Genomic DNA, 10563 nt, shown 5'->3' with positions numbered 1-10563 from the left:
ACAAAAAAAACAAACAAACAAAAGGAAATGTAGTTTCTTATTAAGGAAATCTAGGGAGAACTGAAGTACAAAGAAGAATTTAGTACTATTTGGGATTGTCAAATTAATCCCAATTCTAAAAACTACACCATCCTTTATGTCAGCATTACATAAATCAACTCATTAACCAATCAGTTAAAAACTTCAAAATGCTCACTGGAGGTATTTCTGCAGCTTTCTGCCTTAGAACTGATATTTCCATCTGAAAAATCAGAGTCAGAGAAACCTTCTTTTTCTTCCTTTTTCCCTTGTCTCTTATATGGTGATGCCAGAATCAATTCAACTTTACTTATTTTTGTAGAGTTTTGTTTGTCAGGAGAGGAATGGGTTGCCTATTTCTGGGCACGTTAATTGCTTCAGGAGCCTCTTTGAAACCAAGCTCCTGAAAAGCCCCTTCTCGAACTACTGCCACCTCACTTTCATAATTCCTGTCCTCTGGGGGTTTTATAGTTTCAGTGGTCCCTATTTCATGGTCCACAGAAAGTTGTGAGGTTCCAGGGATCTCAACCCCACTTTCAAAACCACAGAGATCTATTGGTAAATCAGTCACAGCTTTGTCTCTTCCCAACACTTTATCACGTTGACTGACTTGAGATTTGAAAACATTACTCTTATGTTTCATTTCTGAGGCCTTTGAGGCTGTCCAGTAAAAAGAGGGCACTTTCCCCAAGAACCTGGCCTGCTTTGACTGTGAAGGCTCCTTCTCAGGAGTTTCTTCCTTCACTGACACTTGGAGCTGATAAGAAGGACCGTTAGATGATTCTTTAAGGAGTTTCTCAAAGCCAGTCTCAAAAGCACTCCCAGTAATTGATGGAGCCTCAGACTTTTCTACTGTTTCTTTTATTTCCTTAGGATGGAATTCAGAAGCAGCTTGCCTGGGCACCTCAGTACTACCTATTGCCTTTGATGAATAAAGAGTCCCTGTATCACTGTCATATTTTGAGCAGGGGGTTTCAATTGTTTCGTTCAGTAGTTGTTCTAAGACAGCACTGAATTCAAGGAGCTCTGATTTAGGTTGAATAATTGTTTGCCTCGCAATCTCTGTCACTTCCCAAGATAACTCTTTGCTATACTGAGCAACAGTAGAGCAGATGAGCTAAGGGTTTGTTCTGATGGGGGCATTTGGGCAGCTAAATAAGATCCAACCTTATGAGTTTCATCAGGAACTACACTGAAGGAATGCAAATCCCTTCTGTCTGGAACTATGCTGGCCATTGTAGTCTGTGATGGGATAACTCCCAGAGAACTTGAGGGGCTACCTTCTACCTGCGCGCCTTCAGGAAATTCTGCTTTTACTTCTCCAGAAACTACTTCCCTCCCAACTGGATAACTCAACCAAGCTTCTCTAAGTAGCTTTTGTAATACAGCCTTTACATCATTCAGTGCAGGTTTGGGTAGAAGAAGAACTTTTTCTACAGTCTCAGAAATTTCCCTTTGAGAAGGTAGTGCCTTATTCTGAGGAACAAGATAAGCATCCTTAGAAGAAGGCATATCTTGGGGAATGTTGGCCACATCCCCAAAAGAACCCTTTCTGTGGTGATAGGAAGGTTGATCCAATGGGTAAGAAACTTCTGCAGCCATCTGAAACAAGTTCTCCGTGTTTAGCTGGCACTCACCACTTTGAGCTTTCTGGGAGAGAGCTGTATTTCCCAAAGTTTCTGCCTCTGGAAAAGAAGCTAGTATCTCTCTCCGATAGGCTGATGTGTTCTGATTCCATTCTATCCCTTTTTCATAAACTCTACTCTCTTCAGACTCAGGGTTGATCCTAGTGGTTGCCGGTTCACATTTGGTTTGCAAGGGAGAGGGTGGAGTTCCAGTTGCTTCCTTCAGGAGTTTGTCTAGACTAGCAGTCAAAGTGTTCGAATTGACCTTTGGAGGAGCTACTGTTTTGTCTATATGCTCATTAATGATCTCCTTAGGTCTTTTGGCTTCTTCCTCATTATCAGCAAAATCTGTCTTTTGAGGCCATGTCCTATTTTCAGAAGTACCTGGTTCAAGCACTTGTTTTCTATGAACTTTTCCACCAGAGGGGTGGATGACTGGTGATGAGGCTTCTGAAAGCAGCTTCTGTAAGCTGTCATTAAACGTGTCTCTGTAGTCTTTAGACAAAACACTTGTTTTCACGATGGATTCTTGAATCTCTCGGTCAGAGTAATCCTTTTCTTCCTTGAACACCGGAGTAACAAACCCTTCTGTATTTTTTCCCATGTTTTCCTTTGATGACTCACTTCCTGGCAACTGATGAGTGGACTTTCTGGGTGGTCTCAATGGAAATGTGGTTTCATTTCGTAACACCTGGAGTGTGCCCTTTGAATTTAATTTCTCTATTTCCTCTCTTTCCGGAACTTTTCTCTGTCTTAGAAGCGTCTCTCTTTCATGGGTATTTTTTCCTGATGATTTAATGTCACTGAATTCTTTGTGTTTCTGGCTATTAAAAGGCACAGAATTTTTTTGGCTTGTGATAGTATTCTTCTCGATATTATCTTGACTGTTTAGATTGGCTCCTAAGTCCCAAAACTTTCTCAAATTCTCAAATTGAGAGTGATTATAGACCTGTTCTGTACTGGGTTCATCCATTCTTTCTTTAAGGGATATAACTTTAAACTTGGGATTCCATTCACCAATTTGAGATCTGTCTTTCTCCAAAGAGGTATGTATTTCACTCCCAACATTTGAAGGAAGTTGCAGTGGTGGAAAAGTGATGTCCTTTTCATAATGCAAACTGTCTGTCACTGGTAATCTTATAGGCTCAGCTGTCTTATTCTGAAACAGAGACACTTTACCTGGTTGGTCAGCTGAAGGATCATTTTTGGATGGACCTGATATTTGGGACCTGGTCTCTTTAGTTTTATTTGAGGAATAAAAATGGCAGAGATGGGCTGCTTGACCATCCTTATCTAGGACCACTTGTTTGGCAGTGACTTGATTATTATATTTACTACAGCCCGTAGATAAAAAACTGTCCATGGACTTCACAGGCTGATATGCTTTAGCAGAAAGTCGTTCCTGACTAAATGAAGATGTCGGTTCTTTATGAGTTAAGTTAGCAGCAGGTTTCTCACCTTCCCAAAAGGATATTCTGTCACTTACTCTTTTGTATTTCTCTCTTTGCACTTGGTTCTGGGGAACCTCACCTGCTTCTTGTAGTTGGACCTTAGGCTTCTTCCAAGGAGATTTATTGTTCGTAGCCTCAGGGGGTGACTCAATAGTCTCTGATTCTGAAGAAGATTTTAGGATGTAACTATCTCTTCCTTTGCTCTCTCTCTCTGCCTTCACGTTGTCTTTCAAACTCCATTGTTCGATAATTGTTGAAGAGTCAAAATTCACTTCTGACTTTCTTCTATTTTTTTCATAAACACAAAGCTTGGGCTCTTCTTCACCTAAACTGTCAACATCCTTAGTGTTGCATGGAACTTGATTTTCTGCATGAGATCCTTTGCAAACACGATAGGAATAGTTATTGGTTGGAGGAAGTACCCCAATTCCTTCTCCTACGTTTTTTGAACCTTGGCTATAGTCCACAGTTTTACTCTCTTGATTTGGACTGGAGATTTCAAATGGTTGCAGTATGCCTGGACTTTCCTTGCCTTGTGGGGACAAATTAATAGATTTGGGTTTGATATTCACATTTTCGCCATTTCCAAAATGCATATTTTCCTCTACCTGGAACGTTGAATCAGATCCCATAGGTGTCAATTCAACTTTGGTGGATAACAGAGCCTTTGAGCCATTTTCTTTTTGACTGGTATCATCTGTCACCAAGGCAACAGCAATCCATGACTTTGAGTCTGTTTTTTCTTTGGGCTCTACTTCTTGGGAATATTGGAGAGATGATTTCTTGTCATCTGAATGAGAACTTCGGTTAAACCAGTCTAGGACTTTAGATATGGAATCATCGGTTGTCTTCCTTATCTCAGTGGCATGTGGACCAGAGCATGAGGACGTCTTAGCTTTTAGGGACTTGAGAAGAGGGGGCTTACCTTGCTGATGGTCTCTAGAACTGCGATCTGGCACCTGAGATGACTCAGGCTCAACGTGAGACAGTTCATCTGCAACATAGAAATGCTTTTCTAAATAAGAAAAGAGAATGCTTAAAGAATTATTATTCAATCACTCACAGTATCTTTTAAAAAGGCACTTTGTATTTACATTTTCTACACCATTAGCTGTTTATATCAGCATTTATCAGGAGTTATAATGTAAACCATCCTAATTAAGATATTCTACCAAAGATGCCCTATAACAGTAAAGGAAGGTAAACATAGGCCCCTGGAAGTATGGAGTGTAAGCCGAACTGGGGAATTTCTTTCAAGTGTCTGTTTTATTCTAAAAAGTCAAGTAGATTTTGTATTCTGACCCATGTTACATTTTAAATATTAATTTTTCTCAAAGCTTTGCATAAAATAGACACTCCAGGAAGATACATCATGTTGATTTTATGACGCCACCTATCTACTGGCCCACTCATAAACCCTAGAGAGGGCTTATACTCAAGTTGGAGAAACACAGACTTAGGAGATTTCAGGAGTTAGAGAAACAACGTTCAAGGAAGATTAAACAAGGAGCTCCCTGCAAAACGTCAGAATGGCACAAGAAAGGTATTTGCATCCAGGGGCCTTACTCCTGGTATACTGAACCAGAATCTCTGAAGATGGGGCCCACGAATCTTTCCTACCAGCTATCCCAGTGGTTGTTTTGCATACTGCAGTTTGAGGACCATGGTCTCAAGAGGCTCCTCCATGATCCCCTATTTCCTTTCTACAATCTGTAAGCTGGAGATAGTCTCTGTGAGACAAAGTAAAATGAGGACTGATGGAGAATGGGGTTTCTACCTGTTCCCTGATGTTTGCCAACCAACGGCTAGGAGGCTAGGGAAGGACATTTAAATTCTTTCTAGGCTACCAAGAAAGTAGGGAGAAATTATACTCCAATAAAGATGTTTTAAAAAAAAAGAAAAAGTAGGGAGAGACCTCTCTGAGCTTTATTCACAGGGCACATGGCACATGTAGATGAGGGAACTCAGATATTCTTTCCCTTTAGTTAAGACTAAAGGTGTTTCAGCATTTCTTGCTCTTCCTTATAAATGCTAAGCTACACAATATATGTTCTTGAAAATTACGTGAGCTGAATTTTTATGACCTTAGCTACATGTGAAATGCACCAGAGGAGATGTCAGTTAATAAAATTATCTCTTTGATTTTAATCATCAACTCTGGCTAAATGTAAAAACAACAAAGGCTTATACAAAATTGGCACATAGTGGATACTGGTTTCCTTTCATAACTACACATTGTACTATTAAATATATGTCAGTAAAGATAAAGTTCCTTTGAGAAATCTTTAAGAATTCTTTGTTAGTCTGTTTAACAGAAGACTAATAATGAAAAAAATGCTTGTACTACACTGTTAGGGAAAAAAGCACTCTGGACAATATAAACAGAATTTAAATTATATCCATGCCTGAAAATTATTGGAAGGCCCTACAATTAAGCATTAGTGATAGTTAGTGCTGGGTGATATCACAGATGATAATTGTTTTATTCTGTATGCATTTCTTCTTTTCAAATGTTTTTACACTTTTCAAATGAAAGTATATTACTTTAAAAATAAGAACAGTTTAAAAATTTGATGCCAGGGCTTCCCTGGTGGTGCAGTGGTTGAGAGTCCGCCTGCCGATGCTGGGGACGTGGGTTCATGCCCCGGTCCGGGAGGATCCCACATGCCACGGAGCGGCTGGGCCCGTGAGCCATGGCCGCTGAGCCTGCGCGTCCGGAGCCTGTGTTCCGCAACGGGAGAGGCCACAGCAGTGAGAGGCCCGCGTACCGCAAAAAAAAAAAAAAAAAAATTGATGCCAGATAATGTTTCGTGTCCTTTGAGGAATTCTTTTGTTTTCTTCCAGTATAATATAATGAGTGTGATAATGACTGTCCTAAAGCTCAGAGCTAAAGTCAAACCCTTATAATTCACACAATTAAAGTTTACCATTCTTTTTTGGTCCTGATTTTCTTCTTATGCTCCATTATTTACTTGTATATATTTCTGTGGTAAGCAGGGGGGAAAGCAGGGCATTAATGAGTAAGCAGAACTTTGTTTATAAGCTCTGAGACCAGAAGGCCTGTCTGTCAACCAAAATGGGTTTAGCTGATGATGGCTTCTCCCCAGACTTCACGGTGAGTTGAGATTGAGATTTAAAAATCAGAAAGCACAAATAAATAGTTAATACAAAATTATAAAGGTAGTCTGTGGGAAAGCAGGTGCACTTTGAAAATCAGGAAAGGTTTACCATTTTTTTTCTATGGATTATAACAAAGGAAAATATTACCAAAGAAATTTTTTCATCTTTTGGATAAACATTTAAGTAAGCATCACCCAATTATTTGCTAGTGTTTATTCAAACTTTAGTAGCTTCCTTAAAATGAGTTCCTTTATATCTTGAAGAAGCTAATTTTTAATTTTTTTAAAAAAATATTCTCTTCCGTTCAAATGATTTAAAATACCCAGGGAGAGGGGTGATGGAAATGCTTTGTCCTTTAAGAAGTGGATTGATTTGAGTAAGTATGAAAGTGTATGGCTAAGCAAAAGTGACTCAGGGTCAACTTAATATTGACTAATAAGGGAGGAGGAGAGCAAATGAGTTAGAAACTTGACTGTTGCTACTGTAAATTTTCCTGACTATAAAAATTATCATAGGGTTAGATTAGGACTTAGTGAAGATGGGAGAGAGTACACAAAATGATTTTTCCCATTGCTTCTGTTTTAAAACATAAGAATTTTGAAGTAATCATATAGGTGTAGGAAAGCAGTTTGAGGCATCCCCTGAGAGTTCTAAGATCTTCAAGAGAGGACTAGACAGCTAGTTAGCAGGAAAAAGCAGTACTCTCATTGCCTCTCAGATCACACCAGCTGAAGGAGAAAGTTCCTTCAGAGCATTTAAAGTCTAAGAACAAATGGACGGAGGCCCTGGGCAGGCCAAAGTATGAGGCTTTTTCATAGTAAGAATTTAAAGTCTAGTTTCCCATCCTTTGAGGCTAAGAAAGTGACGGTTCTCCTGAAATTAAAAGAGAAACCGAAGTTTGGTTAAATGGTAATTGATAAATTTGCATTAGGTGAATAATAATATATTTACTCTGTACAAAGGTATTAGCATATGTTTCTCACTCTGTATACATACCTTGATTTAACTCAAAATACTATAATTTGTTTAGTTAAATTATTGATTTTTTTTGGTTTTTTTTGATTAAGCATAATGTGCCAGAAAGTGTGCTATCCTGGTTCTTTTAGTTATTGGTGATTGAGGAAAACATGCAAACCCATTAAGAGGCATAAACATTCCTCCGTGGCATCTGCTTGAATTTTAGCGGGAATACCTAGAAAGCAAAATGGGTTTCTACCAGGTTGGCTGGCTGGCCTGGCCATTCCAAGGCCACTTGGCTCAGTTTTTAGAGCGTGGTAGGGACCAATCTCTTACCAGCAGAACTTCTGGACAATTTTGATTCAAGCCTTGACAATTCTGATGAGTTAGCTTTGTGTTCATTGATGGTGTGTGAATTCTCAGTGGACTGTGCTCTTGTAGTTAAAACTTCTTTGGGAGAATGGTGCTCGTTAATTGGAAAGGAACCAGAAGTCATTGGCTGATGTGTTTCACTTTTTGATGTACTTGGGCTTGAGGCTGATGGCTGAAAAAGCAAAGGCTTTCTGTATTGGGAAGGCTTAGGCTCATTCCAGAACTCATCTATGTCCCCTGCATCTTCTGTTCCATTCTTCAACCTTTCAGATTCTAAAACAGTAAATTCTCCTACTTCCTGGCCATGGACTAGCCCCAGACTCTGTGGGAGTTCATCCTTCACTGCAGAGAATCTCACGTGCTTTAATGGCTCCAGTGAGTTTGAGGAGGAGTCATCTTCTAAAGAATGCTCCTTCTCAGAAATTCTCTCATGGATGGTTAGGCCAGGTGACACAAGTTTGCTTTTGGGTTCAATGTTCTGATGAAAACGAACAGTTTCTGAGTCTGTGCTACTGGAACTGGAATTGCGTTTCAGGATCCCTCTTGGAGCCCCTCTTGTGTTCAGGGAGTCTGTCCTTTGTCTAGGAGAAGACTGGTTATCATCTTGCTTTAAATCATGCGATTTATAGATCATTTTCCTGGCTTTGGGGATTGGAGCCTTGATTTGGGACCCATTCTCAGGGCCTGGAAAAGTCTGCTTTGTTTTCTCTGACTTTGGGCTTGAAATATCCAGGATAGATGACTTTTCTTTGGACTCTGACAATTCACCTGAAAAGTAAAACATATTAGATGATATAACAAATGGAGAATAACTCTATAGTTTAAAACACCTATCATAAACTTAATCTACATTTAGCAAAAACACTAATTTTTTTTTTTTTTTTTTTTTTGCAGTACATGGGCCTCTCACTGCCGTGGCCTCTCCCGTTGCTGAGCACAGGCTCTGGACGCGCAGGCTCAGCAGCCATGGCTCACGGGCCCAGCCGCTCTGCGGCATGGGGGATCTTCCCGGACCGGGGCACGAACCCGAAAGACACTAAATATTAAAGACAATGAAGCATGAAGCATAAATACAGACCTAATTAAAAAGCCTTAAAAAAATTCATGCATGAACTTCATTGAATTTAAGATTGCTGTGCTTTACATACATACTTTGTGGTATTTTATACTCAATAAAAATTTTTTTTAAAAAAGAAACTTTAAAAATTCCTCAAGGAGGGTAAAGAAAAAACACAAAAGTCACTTTAAAAAATTCACGTATGGAAACCAGAAAAGGGAGCTCAATTTTTTAAAAATCTCAATACCTAAAACAAATTAATTTTGTCAAAAAGTTAAAAAAAACAGGTAATGTTCCAGTGACTTCTTTTCTGTAAAATATTTTATGCTATATAAAGTGTATCCAATGGAGAGGAAAAATACGCTAATATTAAAACAGGCTAATTGAAACTCCTAACTCTACTGTTTGTTAATTTTCTACCCCTTGTCCAATCTTTGATGCTTGTGGAATCTTCTTACAGTTGCTTTTGAAGAGATTAAATTGTCTAATGTTTCTTCTTAATGGTATGTAAGAATGGTAAAATTCCATAAGAGGCAGACTTCAATCAGTTAAGCAACAAATCTGATCAAATGCTACTGGAAGACTGGGCTGATAATTACAGATTAGAGGACTGTAACATGTCAAGTGGTCTTTTTATCTTGAGGCAAACACTCAATTTTAAACAGAGAACTGTGTCTGTACCTGGTAGACATCCAATAAAGACTGTTAAATGAATGACTGAATGCCTCTGGTCAAAAAACTTCCCAGGTCACTGTGGGGAGACCCAAGGCATGGAGGTCACACAAGTGTCAGCTCCGAGACTGGAATGCATGAACTTCCGGTTTCTAAAATTTCTGCTTCCTTCCCTCAGGCAGGAAACCAGTGGGCATAGCAGAAGAAAACCATCAGGACTTTTCACTTTCTCTTGAAAGCTATTTTGGTTAAAGGAACTCTGAGAATTTCCCTTAGTCCATAGATAACAAAGATAAAAATATCTAGCCCATAAAAATAATATTTACCCTCTTTTGAAGTCTGAAAGAAACCAGCCTTTCCATTTTTTGACTGCTCATTTTTGATTTGTTGAGATAAGTGATCTTCTGGCAGCATGGAGCTATTAAATGGATTCTTCCTTTGCTGGGGAAAAATATTGTTTATTAAATTCATTTTAAATGTCACAACAGCAGCTCAGGGTCAGCAAATGCTTAGCATCTCCAATAGTTGGTAGTTTTATCCAGTAAGTTCTATCTGGCATGTTTGAAAAATGATGGTCTTAATTAATCTGGTTAGCAAAGAATTACCATATATATGCCGTACCAAAAAAAAAAAACCACCACCAAAAAATAACACAGAACAAAATTGTATAAAATATACTCAATTCCAGAGTCCTACAAAGTTAAACCAGAACCAGGCATTCAAATCTAAATCTCACAGAAGTGAAATTTTTACAGATGTGAGAAAACATGGGCCTGAACATATCAAAGAGCTGGTCAAGGTCGGGGTAAACCTGAGACTCTAATTAGGGCAGATTCCCACCCGTGCACTTCCTACTGTATGAGACTCACTGTGATAGATTAAAGCTGTACTAAATATAATTGTAACTGACCTTTCCTATAAGGATTTAAAAGACAAGGTATCTTGAAGTGGTTCATAGTCACTATCATGATCATCAATTCTAATGACAGAAAGCATATCAGTAAATAGAATTTTTTTTTCAATTGAAGTATAGTTGATTTACAATGTTGTGTTAGTTTCAGGTGTACAGCAGAGTGATTCAGTTATACATACATATATATATATTTTTAAAATTCAGATTCTTTTCTCCTTTAGGTTATTACAAACTATTGAGTATAGTTCCTTGTGCTATACAGTAGGTCTTTGTTGGTTATCTATTTTATATATAGTAGTGTGAATATGTTAACCCCTAACTCCTAATTTATCCGTCCCCCCCAGCATTTTTTTATTAATGTAAGACTGAATATCAATA

General features: G+C 38.6%; 2 protein-coding genes across 11 annotated transcripts in view; both read right to left on the bottom strand.

Annotated features, from left to right (window-relative positions):
- Positions 1–10563, bottom strand: part of SYTL2 (synaptotagmin like 2) — a 101360-nt gene that overhangs the window by 25678 nt on the left and 65119 nt on the right. For 6 of the 10 annotated variants that reach the window (XM_024131742.3, XM_024131737.3, XM_055091431.1 and 3 more), the window contains 3 exons: positions 9599–9713; positions 7508–8311; positions 4020–4088 (listed from right to left, as the gene is read on the bottom strand). In XM_024131742.3, the coding sequence (XP_023987510.1) occupies positions 4020–4088; positions 7508–8311; positions 9599–9713 (988 nt within the window). Of the gene's footprint in view, positions 1–1655; positions 3850–4019; positions 4089–7507; positions 8312–9598; positions 9714–10563 lie in introns of those variants that run through there. The other 4 variants (XM_055091429.1, XM_007124924.4, XM_055091428.1 and 1 more) reach the window with 1 other exon arrangement.
- On the bottom strand, positions 7–1648 carry LOC102994594 (uncharacterized). Its single transcript, XM_024131743.2, is given in 3 exon segments — positions 7–352; positions 355–1131; positions 1134–1648. Coding segments are annotated over 3 exon segments (1446 nt in total). The 5' UTR covers positions 1621–1648; the 3' UTR covers positions 7–170.

This window comes from Physeter macrocephalus, chromosome 16, assembly GCF_002837175.3.
Source record: "Physeter macrocephalus isolate SW-GA chromosome 16, ASM283717v5, whole genome shotgun sequence".
NCBI lineage: Eukaryota > Metazoa > Chordata > Mammalia > Artiodactyla > Physeteridae > Physeter > Physeter macrocephalus.
The sequence above is the reverse complement of the archived record's forward strand: the minus strand, read 5'-3'. Positions and strand labels throughout refer to the sequence as shown.